At 40.3% G+C, this 19,613-nt stretch overlaps 3 protein-coding genes across 3 annotated transcripts in view; 1 reads left to right on the top strand and 2 right to left on the bottom strand.

The window, feature by feature from the left end:
* FGB (fibrinogen beta chain) overlaps positions 1-14,323 on the top strand; it is a 23,153-nt gene extending 8,830 nt beyond the window's left edge. The window contains exon 9 of the mRNA XM_035326445.1: positions 14,312-14,323. The gene's annotated coding sequence lies outside the window, so the exon portion shown is untranslated. The remainder of the gene's footprint in view (positions 1-14,311) is intronic.
* Positions 1,541-8,238, bottom strand: FGA (fibrinogen alpha chain). Its single transcript, XM_035326443.1, has 6 exons — positions 8,100-8,238; positions 6,166-6,294; positions 4,935-5,118; positions 4,502-4,647; positions 2,803-3,877; positions 1,541-2,401 (listed from the first exon to the last, which is right to left on the bottom strand). Exons 1-6 carry the CDS (start codon positions 8,148-8,150, stop codon positions 1,692-1,694), a joined length of 2,295 nt encoding a protein of 764 aa, XP_035182334.1. The 5' UTR covers positions 8,151-8,238; the 3' UTR covers positions 1,541-1,691.
* On the bottom strand, positions 14,174-19,613 carry FGG (fibrinogen gamma chain). Its single transcript, XM_035326447.1, has 10 exons — positions 19,458-19,613; positions 19,320-19,364; positions 18,699-18,882; positions 18,507-18,600; positions 17,676-17,806; positions 17,000-17,133; positions 16,700-16,884; positions 15,960-16,237; positions 15,393-15,559; positions 14,174-14,401 (listed from the first exon to the last, which is right to left on the bottom strand). The coding sequence occupies exons 1-10, from the start codon at positions 19,527-19,529 to the stop codon at positions 14,387-14,389; spliced, it is 1,305 nt and encodes a 434-aa protein (XP_035182338.1). The 5' UTR covers positions 19,530-19,613; the 3' UTR covers positions 14,174-14,386.

Raw genomic sequence — 19,613 nt, 5'->3', positions numbered from 1 at the left:
GTTTATTCCGTCTGTGATTTGGACCAAATTCTCTATATAGATCAAGACCTTTTGTCAGCGAGGCCATCCTTCTCACCTTCAACATTTCTTTAGCTGATTATGATGGCAGCCTAAAATTCTCATTTACAGTTCTCATGTTTATTTAATCTCTGGAGTCCAGGAGAACAAGGAGGAGGTGTCATGGCAGCATCACACTGCATGACTACAGATATTCAGCGTCCCCTCAACAGGCTTCCAGTGAGGCTAGGGAACTAAAACACACAGCATAAAGCAGAAGTAACTTTTCCAAAAGCATAGAAACTTCTCACACATCTGGATGTAAAGATGTCTCTGCTCTTCAGCAAAATTTCAAAAAATGTTATGCAGTGGTTGTGCTGGAGAAGCCTTGAAAAAAGGCTGAAAGTGAGCCTTCTCAGTATTTTATTATATTGTTAAATGGTATGAAAAATGCTGACCAGTAAGATTTGAGGCAAGCAATTCTGCTTATGCTTGTTTCTCAATTGAAGCACAGAAAAAATAAAAAGAGTATTTACTTGTGTAATTTTATCCATAAATATGGATCTTAACAGTAGAGAGAAACATGAAAAAGATCAGGTAAAAATAGTAACACCATATTCAAAAGATCTAAAGCCGGGCATGTTTTTAGTGTATATCTGCTGGCTTCACTAAAACAGGAATCTAGCCCTACAGGCTTTGTATGGCTGGATTCTATTCCATTTATGTCTTGTGTTCATGTAGAGCAATGAACTGGATTAGGATCTATTTTCAACACCTATGAAAGGCTAGGCAGCTTAGTGCTGCATACGTGATGTAGCTGCAGAAATGTGAGCAGTACACTTTGTATATCCTCATCTACCCATTATTAACAGCAATAAAATAACCTGCCCCAAAACCTTTTATGCTCGTGATAATGAATAAGCACGAGAGATTTATTTATTTATTTATTTATTTATTCAGTTCTCAGGAGGAAGGTGCAAGGCGGATATTTAGATATTAAATTATTATGATAAAACTTGAGGCAGCATATTTGATACAGTTATCACCTGGATTTTGGATTTTTCTCCTCAGCTGAATTAAATGATTAAGTCTTGCAAATGTTATTAAGTTGGAGTCCAGGCTGTTGACTTGCTCCAAAGAGCACCACCATTTGTCACTTTGAATTGCTTGTTTCTTCAGTAGATTGATGTCACTACTATTGGCATACCCAAGACTCCCTTTCCAAATCACCATCAGGATAAACTCAAGCTGCATTTTAGAAAATTGCTGTACAAATGTCATTTTTCACTCACACTTATGGAACAATTGTGTAAGGCATGAGTTAGGGATCGTAATTTTGTGAGTTTTTCACCTTTAACGTGTTTAGCATGTTGAAAAGCCTAAAACATGTTAGTAAGAACTACTCTGTCCATCAGATAGATGTTTACTAATGTTTTATAAAGGGACCGACAGAAAGGTTGCAGACAAGGTTTATGTAAAAAGCTTTTTAAAATCAATATTTCCTTTAAAAGTTTTTCAGTTATAAAGAAGATGAAAGAACTACTTTGTTAATAATTAATCAGTGTTTATTTGGTAAGCCACAAGCTGTGTGTCCAGTTGCCTTCACATTCATAGCGTAAAGGTACATCACGCACATATGTATATAAGATCTTTTCATCTTTTAGTTGTGACACATATAATAAATGCCTGTCCTTCTACAGGGTGTCCATGGGTCTGATTTTCATTCTAGCAATTTTCAGGGAGTAATCAGAGGCTCTAAACGGCATCCAGACAACTCCATTTTCGATCTCATAGGGAACATTGTACCGGGGGTCGTAATGTCCCCCCATGTAGTAAATGCCATTGAGGTTGGCTGCCTGGCAGCTGTTGTACCACCAGCCACCCCCATACATCTCCGCACAGCTCTCCTCCCAGCGGTCGTGGTCCTGGTCGAAGGTGCTGAACCGCATCTGGGCATGGGACGTGTACTCGGTGCCTTCCTCCAGCCAGCCGGTGACCAGCGCGTCCCCGGCCGTGCCCTCGTAGGAGGACACGGTGAGGGCGTACCCTTCTGCTTCAGACCCTACCTGCACGATGTACTCTGCATATACAGCATTTCCATCCCAGTCCTCTAGCTCTACGCGAAGCAGAGTGTCATTCCGAGTCAGCAAGTGAATGTTTTCATTGCCCAGCCACAACTCTCCTTGCCCTTTGGCATCCACGCTGCCGAAACCTCTCTTGTAGTCTTGCCAGGTCCGGTTAAAATTCACTGATCCATCCATTCTCTGTTGGATCAATAGCCATCCTCCCAAAGTGGTGTCTTGGTCGCAATAAACTGACAAAACCTTATTGGATCCCGCTGGCTTGATTTTGAAAATGCCACTTTTGGCACCAGAAGTGTGTTTCTGGCGGATATCATCGCAGTCTAAAAAAAAAAGTTGATCTGGTTTGACAGGAGTTATCAGTAAAATTTAATAAAAACTTCAGAGGAATCCAAGTAGCAATAGGTCTGAGGAAAATTTGTTAAACATGTCTTGGACTAAGCTAGGTCTAATGACAGGCAACGTTAAAAAGAATTGAGAGCAGAAAATGTTACATATTTCTTAAACTGTGAATTGTCTATGTAATACCCGAATATTAATGATATAATTTCCCCCTTTTTTTTTCTTTCCTTTTTTTTTTTTTTCCAAGGTGGCAACAAACAGACACAGTTCTGGCATTTTATCATCACATTTTTATACTGCAGTACCTAAAACCACTGTCAGTTTGGTTATGGATGGAGTTTGGCTCCACTACCTCAGTAGCTATGTCTGTGAGCCTGTGTACCTTTCCCAGTGCTGGCTGTCCTTTGCTTCACTTTTCCCGCTCTGAAGCTGCGAGCCTGAATGTCTGGGGTGTCCTCTGCACTCTGATCATGTTGCACCCCACCTAGCTGCTCAGATATTTCACGGGTCTTTAGTGATTTGGTTTCAAAAGTGGAGCCTCCCTTGTTGAAACTAGAAGAGGAGCTGGTAACTACAGTCTTGGAGTGACTTGCACTACTAGACGAGAATCCGGGCTGAAACTGGAGTCCTCCAAAGTCATCTTCTTCCCCCTCTCCTAAGTCAGTGAATTTGTCTTTCCCTCCGTAAGACGCTGTGTGGCTGGATGTTCCAGCACTCAGGTGGCTGCTGCTTGCCCCTGTGACGCGGCTGCCAGTTGAAATGGTGCTAGATCCACTAGAGTGCCTACTGCCACTGGATCCAGATTCGTGGGTAAGAAAGGGCTCTAAGTCAGGGAAAAACTTGTCTAGGTTGTGGAAGCCACCTGGCCCACTGATATGGTACATGCTTCCTTCACCTCCAATACCCCCTAGTCCTTGCAAGTGGGAGCAGTCTGAGCCATCAGAAGAAACCATTTTCTCAACTATTTCTTCCCTGGGGCCATCAGGGCCACTAACAATTTTCTTGGTGACAGTTTTGGTGCATCTATGAACAGTGGTGGTTTTGTCTCCCAGGCTAGGGGTGTCTCTCCCGTGAGGAGAAGTAACTAATTTGCTGGTGTGGGAATGTCCATCCCCCCTTGATTCTGCCACGTGATACATGGTCTCGCCTCGGGAGGGGCTCGAGCCTGTTTCTGGTCTTTCTAACACCACTTGCATCTGCCTGATGTTATTAAATGCATTCAGAGCTTGCATTTCTGGCAGAGGCTTAAGCTTAAAATGCTCGGGAACAGTCGAGTCCTTAAGTGGCCTCATTTTCAGTGTGCTCAAGGTGGTTGTTTGAAGGTCTGGGTGCATGTTGATGGAGCTGGCCTGGGTAAGCTGCTTCTGGATGCTGTCATAGCTTTCTTTGTCCACCTGGTAATCAAAACTTCTAGCACAGCTTCCTTTGCAAGCTCGTATTTTAATATCAATGTCCACCTACATGAACAGAGAGAAATAACTTGGTTAGGGAACTTGCCTGACTTTCTCAAGCAAGCGTATTCTTTAACTGGACTGGGGAAAACTGGGAGCTGCATTGGTACCTCCCATCTACAGCCAAGCTTTTCCAAATCTCCATTTTGAAACCTACCCTGGCTTCATTTGCACTGTAAATACAACACACACAATGGCACGATTCACATAAGTGCCATGGAGAAGTACATTGTGGAATGTTCCCAGTTTCTGCTCCCTTTGCTCTTGGGGCATAAGGGTGTCCTTATGAAGGACAAGACCCTTTCCCCTTTGTCCTCAATGACTAGCAGCTCCTTACAGGAGACTTGTCCCGCATGGAGCCACTTATCAGCAGATACAGCATCAGTAATCCTGGCTGCCTGACTGAGAGTAGATGGGACAAGGAGCCCTCTTGTGCTCATGTTGGTTCCCATGCAGCTGGAAAAGAAAAGCAAGCCCCCCAGAAAGCAACTCCTCTGGGGATTTGCCTCAGCAGGTCAGATAGTATTTTCCTTCCAGACGGAGCACCAGTTGCTGTTCATGGTATAACGGACCCTCCTCCTTCTGTAGCTAAGCTCTGGAAACAGTATGCATGGTGTAGCAGCTGCTTACCTCCAAGCGCTTCATCTCCAGCACCTGATCCTGGATGCTGCTTTGAAGAGCTTTAATTCTGTTCACTTGAGTGACAACTCTCTGCTTTAATGTCACAATTCTCCGCCTCAGTTCTGCAGACACGTGACCGTAATTCTCATCAAGCTCTGAAACAGAAATGCATCATGGTCAGCTATGCATGTGTGATTTTCTTTCCTAAAAGAGTGGCATAGTTTAAAATACACAGTTAAAACATGTGCTTAACATATTTCTCATAACACTAAACAGAAAAAAATTACATTATTTTTTACCAGTTACTAGTTAAGAGTCATGCATTATTATGTTTATTCTGGCTTTTGATAATGAGGGCCAGTACAGCATATATTTTTGCTAAATACTGTTTGTGCACACAAAAAAATGAGCAATGAATTATAAAACTGAGTGAGATACTTACGCTGGGCACCCTCCAGGCCTGGTTTTAGTACATTTATGGTTTCCACAATTATCCGATTGGACGTTTTATAGTTGTTCTGATTGTCTGCGAGCAGCTGCCTAATTTTGTCTATTCTGTGACTATTATCCTGGTCCATGTCATCAATCAGTCCTTGTATTCTGCAGCCAGATGGACATTTTGTACCCTAAGATTGGAAGAAAGGAATAATTGTGTTAAAGTCTTCATGAGCATTTCTTCTTTTTATCAATATGTTTACAGATTTTTGCCAGCACTTAAAACACACTTAAAAAAAAAAAAAAAAAAAAAGGCAAGATTCTGCAACTTCTCTTAAGGTGTTCTGCCCTATTCATCCAATGACTTTGCTAAGCACTTGTGTGACTTAGAGCAAGCCACCTCAGAGCTGATCCTTCATGTCCTGCACCTCTGAGACTGGTGTGATGGAATCACTGAAGTGCATCCCTAGAAACCTCCTGTAAGCAGGGACAAGGAACCCTCATTTTTCCCTTTACTCTTTTCCTCAAGAGTAAAATAAAATAAAACAAACAAACAAACAAAAAACCTTATTTGTTTCCCAAAGGGCTGCTGTAAGGAGAGGTTTTTTGTTCAGTTTGAGAAAGGATGTCCTAGATCAAGTTATTAAAACAAAATTTTCCTCAGCAAAGCCTGATGTTCTTATAAACTAAAGCTCTTTGGCAAGATTACATCTTACAAATATAAGATATGAGTTGAGATGCAAGAGGTAAGAAGACAAATTGACATTTTATACACAGAGACATTCAGTCAGTCATTATGAATCTTTTAGTGAATGTTTTGTCGTCACATTTTCTAAAAAGTAACTTCTGAAATATGAGTTATTTTTAGTTATTTTTCTTTGTTACATATCTTCCTTTCAATTGCCTTTCTCTTATCAAAATTCTGAAAATAATAATCATTTCTTAAGGAATAATCTTCTTTTATTTAATCTTTCTATTCCAGACTGACTCTGTACGTCTGAAAACTGTTCTTCCTTCCCTTTATTCCTTCTTCAGTAACAGCTGCATTGCTTTCCTTCTTTTTTTTTTCCCCAGGACACCTCACCACAATGCCCTGATGTGATGGTTTAGCTGCCCTCTCTCAGATCTAAGGCTCAAATGTGTACAGCCTGCATGACACCCATTGGAGCAGTCTGGCTGAAGTCTGTGGGTGCCTTTCCATCATGCCCAGTTTTTCTCCCCATAAGCTTGTTGCTCACCCAGTCGTCGTCGGCGCAGATGGGCCAGTTCTTCTCATACTTGCAGGTGGACTGCTGCATGTGTTCCACAATCCTGGGACCACGCACGCCTGCACCCTCTTTTTCAAAGGTGCTCTCTCCATCCTGTGCCTGCCAGGAGAAAAAAGGGGAAGTGCAAAACCGAGACCATCTAAACAGTTGTCAAGAGAATAGAAATTTAATGCTGATGTCCTTAAGCACTCAGTGGCATCGCTACTGCAGAAAATGCAGCCATGTGGAAAGAATCACCCAGCAATGCAAGGGTTTTATTCCTGGCATATTATTGTACGATATGATTTTCTTACAATAAAGCTTTTCAACTCTTAAAATTAATGTGCCTTAAAATTAATTAAAGGTGTTCAGGGTATATGACAATATTATTAAAAGGTGATCTTTGCTCTGTGTAAACTTAAAAAATGTTAAAAAACAACTTGAAATTAGATTCAAACTGCTTAAGTTAAAGCATATGCTTTGAAATTTCTGTGTTCTACATCTGTTTTCTGTCGTATTTCTAAGTTTCTATTTTCATTCTACCCCCTCCAGTCTACACAAAACTGTTTTAAATATACATATGAATTTTCCTATTACTGTTTCTGATTTTAATCAGAGTTGCTAACTATAACTTCGTAGCCATGTTTTGCCCAACATAAAGAACAAGGAAGCTAATAACACTGTAATAAAATTAATAATGTCAGTGATGAATGGATTTCACTCTGCTAATGGAAAAAGAAGAAAGAAATGTATGGAGATTTTCCTGAAACCCAAGAAACCAGAATACATTTACACTAGTTAATTCTAAATCAAAACATTGTAAAGATTCCTACTGTGTTATTGTTCAGTAAAGGACTGGAAAATAATTATTTTTTTCATAAAAGATGAAGGAGACTGTTTTAAGACTTGATACGTAATTAAGTCTGACTAGACTCTTACTTTCTTTTCATACATCTTACTTTCCTTTCAAGCAGTGTAATTAATGCTTAAAAAGATTAATGATTTATTCTGAGGCAGAGAAAGTTCCCCTAATTTCAGCCTAATGAGGGCTAGAACCTCATCTCTGTGAGGCTGGAGTGTTGATTCATTTTAGGTTGATTCATCCTGAGGATCAGGCCCAAGTGCCTGTTAACAAAATAACAAATAAAAAGTTTAATTTTAGGTGGTCTGTGCCCTTTCAGCACTGACAGCTCTAGCATGACTGCTTCTGTTTTGTCAGATCTGCTTCATATAACTCCCATCATTTGTTAAAACATCCACTTTCTTCAAAACACAGTCACAAAGAGAAACATAAACACTAACTAAACTAAAGACTCCGATTATGGGTTGAGACCTAAATGAGAAAAGGGCAAGGTTATATTAGCATAGCTGAAAATCAAGACTATCACTTTCCTTATCTAAAAACTGATTTTTGCTTAAATCTGGTTTAACCAGATGCTGCTGTCACAGGAATCACTGTTGTATAATTGGCATTTTATAATAAAGGCATTATGTGTCATTTGTAGCTGGAAAATACTATAGAAGTAAACTGAGATGTTCTACTCAAAAGAGAGTAGAATTTATCCTAAAATAATCTTGAAAATTCCTGACTTGCTGGAGCCACTAGCATCCAAGTCAATCAGTTTTAAGACTCACAGCATCACCTATCAATGTAGGAATTCATGCTAATGTATCTGCTTTGCTGCTCCTAAAGCCAGGCAGATTCAGCAAAACCAGATTAAGCAAAACTAGAGAAATGGATATTCAAGAACTTCTGATATGAAAATCCAGCACTGAATTGGTTACAGTAAGCTTGTGCATGTGTGTGTGCATTGAATTTCACAAGCTAGGCGACAGCCGAAATGTATCTAATGAATGAAGATTAAATAAACCTTCATTCTTCAAATCAGCATGATATGGAAAGAATGAAGCAAGCAAACTCATACCCAGGCTAAGTTGAGGCAGAGCAACACACAGAGGATCCTCATGGATATCATCTTGAGAGAAGAACCAGCAGAACTCTGACTCAGAGGATGTTCTTCTCTCGTCTTTTGATGCAATTTAAACCTTAATGAAAATCTGAGATTAATCATTATTTTACCTCTGTTTGGAGACAAAACATGCCAGATGTCCCCAGGTGATTACCTAAGGCCTCTTGCACAAGTTTCTGGTGTTGTTTGCTCCAGATAAGATTGTAGAGCACCAACATGAGGGCAACACCATGAATTCCAGGAAAAAAAATAAATCTGTTTAAAGCTTATTTTTTTTTTGTAAACAGATGTTCAGCTAAGATGTGTGCAGGATCTAGCAGCATCCAGGAATACTCAACCACTGGAAGACACACTCTGTGTGACAGGAATTTAGCTAGTGTAATCAAACAGTTGATATTTGAAAAAGGAAGTCATTGGTTTGCCCTTTCTCTGTGACTATGTTCCTGTGGGCCTTCTAACGTAAGTACTTGTCTTAGAAAGGTTGATATAGGCTATCTATGACCAAATGGACTGTGTGAATTGTGAATTGAACACATATTTATAAAGAGCACAATATAGTAGCATTTGAAAATGTCCCAGAAAAATGTTGAGAATAATTAAATATTTCTAAGGGGCTATATTTCCTTTTTTTTTTTTTTTTTTTATTACTGGGGAATATTATACATGGCCATCAAACAGTTGAAGATGCTGCCTGTCTCAGAAGTTGCCACCACAGTGAACAGAAATGAGCAAGAAAATCTTTGCTTGAGAAAAAGTCAGCTTAATCAATTGAAATAATAAAACACTCTCTTTTTTTTTTTTTTTTTAAATAACATGACATTCACAAAACTCTCCATCAACTTCAGGTTGCTCATTGCACCACAGAGGCATGTTTAAGCCTGATTCTGGCACTGTACATTTTTAACTAAAAATAGCTGATTTTAGCTTTGGATCCATTGAAACAGCCTCTTGAGTTTTCTCTTATCCTCTTTTCCTCTGCTTTTCCTCTTCTTCTGTCTTCAGAAGTCTTTGTAGCTCTCTATGTAAAGTTCATTGAAGTTGAATTAGACCCTTTGTTTCTGGCTTTGCATTGCACATTTCGCTTACCCAGAAAAACCCTCTTAAACTTAAACAGATCATATACCAATATTACTGAGTCATATTCTCAGGTAGCAGGAAACAAAACAGTTCAATAAGATGATGCTACATTGATTTATGCCACCAATTTACACCTGTACCACCAGAATCTGGCTTTGCAAATAACAAAGGGTTCTATTACATTTAAGACTTAATCTTACCTGTGCAGATATAACCTGAAACAAGACTGTTTGTTTATTTCAGTTCCCTGCAGGCTGTTCTGTAAAGACTTCTGTTGAATCCCATGCATTGCCAGTAATGCTATGATGCAAGAAACATCTCATTTCAGAAACAGAACAACCCAACTAACTTCAGCCACAGAAGTCCAGACAGACCCCATGTTACCTCAGATTGAAGATCAGCCAGCCGTGGCTGTGTTGTTTGGTTGATAAATGTCCATAAGGCAGCTCCTGAATTCAAAGCAGTGGGGTACCACTTTCTCCATTTCACAGCTGCAGAAGCCAAGTGAGAAGGTTAAGTCCAAAAGTAGTTCTTAGGTTTGGGGATCTTTTTTGATACACGAAGTTTTTAGAATACACTGTATGTGCAGACCCCTCCGACCTCAGCTGCAGCTCTCCGCTTAGCACTGGGGTTCTGGAGGAACATCCAGCAGCCAGCTCTAAGATCCCCGAGTGACTTGCCTGTGGTCCCATGGGAATGAGATGAAGAGGTCAGGAATAGTACCTAATTTTGCAGAATATCAGCTGTAAGTAAGAGATGACCGTACCCAACCTGGTCTTGCTCACTACATATGTTACAACCTCCACAACAAAGTGTCCTTCATTCTTCTTGCAACCAGTTCCCATGCTCAGCACTGATAATATCTTTAGGACTGGTATCATAATGAATATGTAAGCATAATTCAGATGTGATATTTCACATTAGTTCAGGCTTTTCCTAACTTGCAAAGAGCTTGATTTTGTGATCTTCAATACTCTGAACATTTTTTTTTTTATTTTATTTTTGTAATTTAATAGGTCTTAAAAACAAAATGTGTTGAAGAAACAAGAAATGTGTACCATTCTCTTCATGTCCAGGTTCTTGCAATGTGATCACATCAAGTAGAAGGATTTCTGCCTTTTTAACTATGGTAATAGAGGGTGAGGCAATTTGTTAATGGTGTGATGAACATACACTACACTACCAGTGTAAAACTGGACATTGCAGTAGTATGAGCCAGCTTTCCTCCGACCCTGATGGAGGGTGCAGTTCTCTGGTGACCTTCAGACACACAAAAAAAATCTTAAGCTCTGGTTCAAGTAAAACCCAGCCAACAAGGCTGGGAGGGGCTGAAAAAAAAAAAAAAAAAAAAAAAAAAAAAAAGCTGATAACTGATCATAAACATTAGGTAAGCTAAGAGGGCTTTCCTGCTTCATGTGGAGGGGATTGCTGTGTGAAGCTGGGGAAAAGGAGGAGTTCCTCAGGCTTTCCAGTTGAGAGCTGAATCTGGGCCCGACCTTCAGCCTGTACCTTTGCTATCCTGTTGCAATCATCCAGTCACTTCTCTGCATGTTTGTTTGAGAAGACTAAAGGCTAAGAGCTAAATAAACTTTGGATTTAACTTTAATTAGTGATCAAAGGACAGAAGTGCAGTTTAGTGCTTCAGCTGCCCTGCTCTTGGCAGGCTGCCACAACAGTATTTGGGGAGTCCAGGATTTAGTTCTGGTTTGTGTGCCCTGGATGTGAGCCAGCTCTGAATCAGAGAATCGCAGTGTGGCTGAGGTTGGCAGGGCCCTCTGGGTCCACCTGGTCCAACCCCTGCTCCAGTAGGGCCACCCAGAGCAGGGTGCCCAGGACCAGGTGGCTTTTGGAGATCTCCAAGGAGGAGACCGCACAGCCTCTCTGGGCAGCTTTTACCAGGTCTACCTCACCCACACAGGAAAGAAGTTTGTGGCCACTACCTCTTGTCCTGGCACTGGGTGCCACTGAAATGAGCCTGTCTCTGTGTTTTTTGCATCTTCCCTTCAGGTATTTATAGACACTGGTAAGATTTCCCCTGAGACTCCTTTTCTCCAGGCTGAACAGTCCTAATTCTCCCAGCTTCTCCTCACAAGGGAGGTGCTCCCATCCCTTGATCATCTCAGTAGTCTTTTGTTGGACCCTTTCCAGCATGTCCAAGTCTCTCTTGCACTGGGGGCCCAGAACTGGATACAGCACTCCAGGTTCAGCCTCACCAATGCTGAGTAGAGGAAAAAGATCACCTCCCTTGACCTGCTGGCGATACTTTGCCTAATACTGCCAAGAATATTGTTAGCCTTCTTAGTGGCAAGGACACATCACTGACTCATGTTCAACTTAGTGTCTACTAGCTCATTTGCCCAGCACTGCCTCTGTCTCCCGTTTGACCACCAATCCCCACCACAAGTTGCCAGGAGGTGCCTTAACCACCTCTTATCTGCTTGTTCCTGTCTCTCCTCTGGAAATTTTGTCTTAGATACAGTTTCCCTCCAGCCCCAGCTCTGAGCTCCACTTGCTCTTTACATGTTCCTCAGCCTACTCATCTCTCTTGGATTTATTACTAGCCAGTCCCTGCGTCTGGTCCCATGTTTCCCCAGTCAACATTGCTGGGGCCTCAGCTTCACTTCAGCTCCCAGGTCAGTGTTCGTGTTTCTGAATTTGCACCACCCTCTTCCTCCAGTCTGTCTTCTTCCCTGCTCCTACTGGTCAGACAGCCAATGCTAGTAAGTACCTTCTCTCTGCCCTCTCAGTCCTAGTTTCTTTACCCAAGTCCTTCAGTCTGTCTACCTGATTTGCCTCACTACACCTCTATCCCTTCCTATTTTATTTTTTCCTTTGGAGTGATCACAGGGTATAAAAGGAAGGCCAACAGTGTAGCACCCAAACCCTATTATGAACTCTTATAAACTCAGAGGAGGAGAAGTTAGCCTAAATAGAAAGGATTACACTATATTATACTGTCTATGCTCTGAAGGTCGTGTGCAATTATAGACTGATTTAGAAAGAAGAAATAAGATCTTTTAGAATACAAAATGGGGACATTAAGTCAAAATGCAATGTATTTACTTGAAAAAAATAAACAAAACAACAACAACAAAAACAAACCAAAACAAAAACACCAACAAACACCAAAACACAATTTGAGAGTATTGTTCTCTCTCTAAGAGTTAGAAGAAATAGATCTGTTCAGGTCCCTTTCTGATAGCTACATGAATGGAAACAATAGGAAGGATCTTCAAAAGACATTAATCTTTCCAGTCTTCTTTCAGAGCCCATGGGGTATAGCTGCAGATTGGGATCTGGCAGACTCCCTTTTGAGCACTGGCAGAGGACTTATGTGAATCATTAGGCTTCTTGGATTCAACAGCTGTGACCTGACAGACTTCTGGAGCAGATGGTCCTCTCCATAGAGATTCAAAATTATCCTTGAGACTTTAGGACACCAATAAACAAATCAACTCGTGGAATGAGCCAACCTTAGCTCCTGTGAGCAACCCATAAAATGCTAACTTATGCCAATGAAATGTGTTCAGTTACAGCAGATTCTCATCAAATAAGTCATTGCAACCAAAAGGCTAGACTGGGAGGGGCAAACCACAGTTCAGACCTAGTGGGATAAACTGAAAACAGAAAGTGAAAGTGACTTGGCCAATGCCACTCAAGAGGCTGTTTGTGGAACCAGGATCAGGCTGGGCTGGCCAGCTCCCAGCTTGCATCCTTCCCACGGGTCTCTACATGTACCACATGAGGAACCATGGGAGAGGCCTCACTGCACAAGACATTCAGGAAAACTGCTTTGCTTAGTGAGGAATTGTGTGTCAAGACTGGAGCTGGGCTGCAAAGCACAGCTGGTTGCATGGATGCAACAGAGCCATGCAAATGTACTGGTACAGTGGTGAGGAGGGGTTGTCTCTCATCCCAAAGAGCTGTTAACCCCATGTTGACACCATGCTAGCAATGGCTTCTTCTGACCTACTCCTGAAAAACCTGCCTTCCTCTTACACTTGTCTGTCTTTAAAATAAACTATTTGAATGTGCTATTCAGAAATATCGGGTGAACTTCTGACTGCTCAAGGGTAGCTAAAAGGAAAGACCAGGAAGCATTTCTTCATATATCAACCTGACGCTTATCTATATTCCTATTCTAGACTGAATATATTTTTTGTTGAGCAATTTATCCACAAACCTAATCTGATTTGCTAATGAATCCTTTACCCAGAAATATTCATCAAATATTCTGAATGAGTACATTCAGACAGCATCTCCAAGTCTTTGCTGTTCTTGATCTGTGCTGTTGGCTTGCTGGATTGTTGGATTGCTGGAAAATTATTACTGTATCTAGGAAAAGCAAATGCAACTAAAATGTAATTATTTTCTACTGCAAATTTTAACATCTTTGGTCTGAAAATCATGCTATATACATTAGAATCAATTAAAATGCTTATGAATATGGTATTCAGGAATAATAGTTTTACAATGGCATTCAGGAATAATCATGGTACAGTGTGGTAGTGTGTGCTATATAGAAAACCAAACTTCTATTCTGAATAATATTTGGGAAACTTGTTAATATGTATGTTCTGGAATAAAATATCTTTGTTATTGCTAGTATACTTCCTAACACATCCTAGTTGAAAATGTATTCATTACTTTGTGGTAGGTTCAGTTAAATGGCCTTTAGCAGTAAACTAGGTCTCTTTCAATTTGCTGTGTACTTTGATCTGTGTCACAAATCAACAATTTCATCAGAAATCAAAATGAAAACTCTTGGAAACAGACAACATTTTATGAAGAAATAACCGCAACACACAGTTATAAGCAAACAGCAGAAATTTCTGATGTGCAATTAAGGAATGACTGAACCAAACAGATTTGATCAGAGTAACCTTCCAAACATCATAGTGTTTACTTTGTTTTGTTTGGCCAACAGTAGAGCACAAATAGTAAGCTCAGCATTTTTGTAGTAATCAAAAATTTATTGAGAATTTGTACAGAAAAAATAACCACATAAGAAGTAAGCACTGCTCAAGGAAAACGCTTGAGCATTTTACAGCCAACAGCTTTTTACAAAGTTGACTTCCAAACTGTGGAAGGTGAGCTAAGTTCAGTGTCTCACAGATGAAAGATTTATTTCCCCTGTCCATATCAGTCTTTGCTAAATTGTCCCTTTATGCGTCTCCAACCTACAACAGAAAAAAAAAAAAAGACAGCATTTTAATGTTCCTCTAAGAAAGAAGTACATAAAGCTACAATGACATGTTGACAGTACAACATGAGCCAGCAGTGTGCCCAGGTGACCAAGAAAGCCAACAGCATCCTGGCTTGTTTCAGGAATAGTGTAGCCAGCAGGACCAGGGAGGTGATCGTCCCCCTGTACTCAGCTCTGGTGAGGCCGCACCTCAAGTACTGTGTTCAGTTTTGGGACCCTCACTACAAGAAGGACATCGAGGCCTTGGAGCGTGTCCAGAGAAGGGCAACAAAACTGGTCAAGAGCCTGGAACACAAGTCCTGTGAGGAGCGGCTGAGGGAACTGGGGTTGTTTAGTCTGGAGCAGAGGAGGCTCAGAGGAGACCTCATTCCTCTCTACAACTACCTGAAAGGAAGGTATGGGGAGCTGGGGGTTGGCCTCTTCTCACAGACAACTAGTGATAGGACAAGAGGGAATGCGTTCAAATTGCTCTGGGGAGGTTCAGGTTGGAAATTAGAAGAAATTCCTTCTCAGAAAGAGTAGCTAGGCATTGGAACTGGTTTCCCGGGGAGGTGGTGGAGTCACTGTCCCGGGGGGTGTTTAAGGAAAGGATGGACATGGTACTTAGGGACATGGTTTAGTGGGTGATATTGGTGGTAGGTGGACCAGATGGTCTTGAAGGTCTTTTCCAACCTTAATGATTCTATGATACTAGCTGGAAATTAAAAACGCAGCCTTCAAAGTAAATGCAGGCAAGGAATTATTTCTGATCATGAGAACAAATACTTATTTATCCATTAAAAGAAACATTAAAGTAGAAGGTATACTAAAATCAAAACACAGATATTTCTGTGACAAAATGGTAAACAAAGCTGATGCCCCTAAGATGCAGAGGACTTAACACTTCAGCTGTCTGTGCTCTGTATTTGAAATGATAATTATGTTCTGTTTTCATTTTAAACATCTCCTCTCTCCTGAGGTCGAACCTGCTTGATGCCGCCTGAGTGTTGCTGTCCATCTATTGAGAGTCTGTTGAATGGGATGATTTTCATTGCAGTTTTCTTCATGGAGTACCACCGGTCACGCCAGGTTGCCCAGATAATGCCATTGTCATATCCAGCTGGATCAGAATCTCGAGATGTGTACACGCCATCTAAAAATATCAGTTGGCACAAAATATTTAGGTGTTTCTAAAATAATTAATGTGCCCATCCCATACATATTCGTGGTACTAACACTTCTACAGCATCCCTAGGCATACTAACAGTATGCATTCACTGCCCCTGTCCCTCAGTTTACTTCTCTTAGGACTGATACTTCCACTTTGGTCTGGAGAGCTGCCAGAAGTTCCTACTGCTGGCATTAATATTAGCAATTATTGAAAAGAGTGGGCTATGTATAATTTGGAAAAAACTGTTGGCAAAATATACTCAATTAAAGTAACCTTTTTTTTTTTTTTTTAAATTGAAATGTATTGTCCTTGGTTACTTTTTTCCACATGAAAGTAGGTATTTAGAAGATAACTGAAAGTAGGTATTTAGAAGATATTTTACCTATATAATATTTGCCATTCAGGTGGCCAGCATGACATCTGTTCATCCACCATCCAGATCCATCTTGCTCAGCACAGTTGCCCTCAAATTTATCATTGTCATTATCATAGGTGCTGAATTGCATGCCGTTATGGAAGGTATAGGATTTGTCACTTGGATCATCTCCAAAATCAAAGCCATCAAAGGCATCTCCAGCTTCACCACCAATAAAGTACGCATAGGTCAATCTGTACTTGTCTTGTTCAGTTCCCACTTTGAATACAGCATAGTCAGCAGTGCTGTTAACAGAAGATAACGGTGAATGTAAGCATGTTGCATTCCCATTATGTGCTCAAATGAAAAATACACAAACGACTTTTATGCTCCAGCATTAGATGCGTTTTCTGACTCCTAGTCTTCAGTGATGTATAGAAGACCTACATTACACATACACACACATATATCTATCCCGGTATGTATCCCCTACTGCTTAGGCTTACTATGGCCATAAGGAATTTCTCAGAGGGAGGAAGAAACAGATCTATTCTGCCAAATCAACTAGGGCTGCTTGTGTGTGGCCTTCGGGCAGACACATGTAGGGGCTGGCATCACACTTGTGAGTTCAGGAGCCCATACAGTGTCCTATACATATTAATAGACCTAACAGCACCATATTTTTTTCAAAAATATGTACAAACTGACACAACAGTGGGAGCAGTAAGCTTTAAGCTGTCATTTTCAGAAGCTTCATGAGCAAATACCTTTTTTTACCAGTCCAGTCCTCCAGTTCTATTCGCAGGGTGTATGGCAGAGTGGATTGTGTAGTTATTAAATGAATCTTTTCATTGCCCAGCCAGAACTCAGTGGTGTCATCTGGAGACAGATGTCCAAATCCTTCCTTGTACTGAACCCAATTTCTTCTGAAATCCTCACTTCCATCCAATCTCTGGAAAAATATTTTTTAAAAAAATCAACCAAAATGTGATATATTTTATGTAAGCAAATTAAAACAGTGCTGATGCAGTAAGCTTGCTTATGGTAATAATATACAAGTGGCATACCCTCTGTAATACTGTCCAGCCATTGCCATATGAGTCAATCTCACAGTAGACTAGGAATGATTGCTTAGCATTTTGAGGCTTGATGAAGTAAAGACCACTTCTTCTGGCACCTTTATTTGCAATATCTTGACAATCTGAAATAAACATATATTAAAAGGATTGTTATTAATCTAGCTGCAGTTCTATCCTCATATTTATTTGATATTGCAACTTTATTAGTGCAAAAAATACAACTCATCTAAATACTGTTGCAAAGTTCACTATTTAGTCTATATACTTCAATGTCACTGCCATAAAAAAACTCACTGAAGGTCACAGGACTTGTATAAGACAAAAATGACTTTGGACTTCCATGGAGTTTAAGCAACTTAAATGTAAAATATAGTCATTGCATTAGTTTCTACAACAACAAAAACAGAACTTTTGGGGATAATCATATTTTGGTCAAAAAGGCCAAAGAGGCAAGTGAGACCTCTGTTCCATTTGAATGTCCTGCTTGGAGAGCATCTACCCAGTACTTAAATTGTTCCAAACTCTGACTTCAGAACTTGCAACCTTACATATCTTTGTAAAAATCTGTGTCCCTTAAGACTACATGTACTTCATTGCTGTGATGCCAACTGGCAATACACGCAACTGAATTAACCCTCCACCATACAAGAAGCTTTTTGTGCACCTCTTCCAGTCGTCTCCTGTATTTCAGCAGTATCTCTGCATGGCTCCTGACAGCTTGACTCAAGCTGAGTGATCTTTTGTTTCAGTTGTGCGATCCTGTTGGTGTTTGTTATATGTGCATCTGTCAACTGTCTGGAAACATAAAAATGCCTCGTTGCTTCAGGTGTTTTTCTTAATTGACAGTAATACACATTTCTCTGTACACATGCCTGACTAATGTAGTATGCTGCAACACAGCTCCCTGCAAAAGGGGAAGACTCTCTTAGCACTGATATTTAAAGTTGGGAAACTAACCAAAATGGGAAACGGTAAGCTTAATCTTATGCAAAACTTGACTTGCCTCTAATCAGCAAATCTCAAATCAGCAATTCACGCATGACTGTAATGGTATGAAAAGTTCTTCTTTGTTCTCAGCTGAGCTGATATTCTAGGATATATGCAGAAAAACTAACCAGAGTGAATGACTGCACAAATATTCCATACACTCTGCATTACAAAGCAAACTCATATTAATAAATTCTCCCAAGCCAATGAAAAAAAAATAGAAATAGCTGGCACAGCAAAAGAAACATAAAAATGTTGCCAGGTTTCATGACATTCTTATCTTGCACTTCTTGCACAATTAATAGATCATGCAGATGAGCAGAGAATGCACTATCAGACCCTTATGATCCTTATGTATCTTGCTAGGGAGCTAGTAATGACAGTGTGGGCATAGTGGTGCACGTAAACACAAAAACCCTTTCTGAAGAAGCCTTAATTGCAGTTGATAAAAGTGGAGAAAGAAAATTATTTGGACTGTCAAGTGATATAAAAGGTGGGAGATACCTACTGTATAGTACTTTCATGAGACAAAATAGTGTTTTCATATCTGATAATTTCTTCAATTATTTTCTTGGACTTTTGAGTCAAACCCTCAACCGACTCTAAAACAGACAAATGGAGAAAATAATTGCAGTTAGGCAAATTAGAAAAACAAGTGACATAATATTTTTCAATTGCATAGTTATTTTTATATTCTCACGTTGTTGTGGCTGCTTATCTGCAGGATAGAGGGTTTTGATGTGTTGAATCAAATAATCTACTTTTCCTGTGGAGTTAGTAACTTGCTGCAAAATTCTCTCAATTTCCAGCAGTTCGTTATCCGTAGTGAGACGGTATTTGTTAAAGAAATCTGCAATGCCACAGGTTGTTGGGCAGTAGCTACCCTAAAAAGGAAAGAATAATAAATGATAATGTTTCAGGAGCAAAAAAAGGACAGCAGAATATTTGGGCAGGAGAGCTCTAAGTCACGGTTTGTATAAATGACTGTGGGTAAAAAAGGGACAGGCATTTGCCGCTGTCTGCGATGTTTAAATTTACAGAGACAGTTTAGTTTCACACTGTGTATACATGCCCACTTAGCAAGAAAACAGTGCATGCTGTTACTTACAGCGTCTTCTAAAATGCGTTTATCAGCAGCGCAGCTGCCTTTTTCAACAGATGTTTATAGCTACTAATCAGCAATGGGTTTAAGCACAGCGCGTTTAATAAGTATTGAAAATAATGAGGATCTAATGAAACTACAAAAGATAATGACAGTTAATCAGTGTAGGAAGGCTTTGTTTAGACTCTTAATATAAAAGGAAATTGTTCGTGTACTTACAAATCGTTCATCTAATATGCAGCAGTTTTCTCTGGTGGGAAGGTACTGAAGAGAAGAAACAAGATCATTTTCAGTGAATTTTCTCCAGCAGCATTTTCAGTGCTGACACATTTTCTAACACTCTGCCTCTCCACTTACCGCCAGGCTGATAGAGAAGAGCAAGGAGAGGAGATACCCCAATGGTGCCCATCTGCCTGGCTTCAGCCCCATCGTGCCTGCCCCACTGTGCGCTGCCAGGCGAAAGTGTTCAGCCCGGTGCCGAGGTAGCAGCACCTTTATGGGCAGCCAATTTTG

This window comes from Oxyura jamaicensis, chromosome 4 (genome assembly GCF_011077185.1).
Source record: "Oxyura jamaicensis isolate SHBP4307 breed ruddy duck chromosome 4, BPBGC_Ojam_1.0, whole genome shotgun sequence".
Taxonomy (NCBI): domain Eukaryota; kingdom Metazoa; phylum Chordata; class Aves; order Anseriformes; family Anatidae; genus Oxyura; species Oxyura jamaicensis.
The sequence above is the reverse complement of the archived record's forward strand: the minus strand, read 5'-3'. Positions and strand labels throughout refer to the sequence as shown.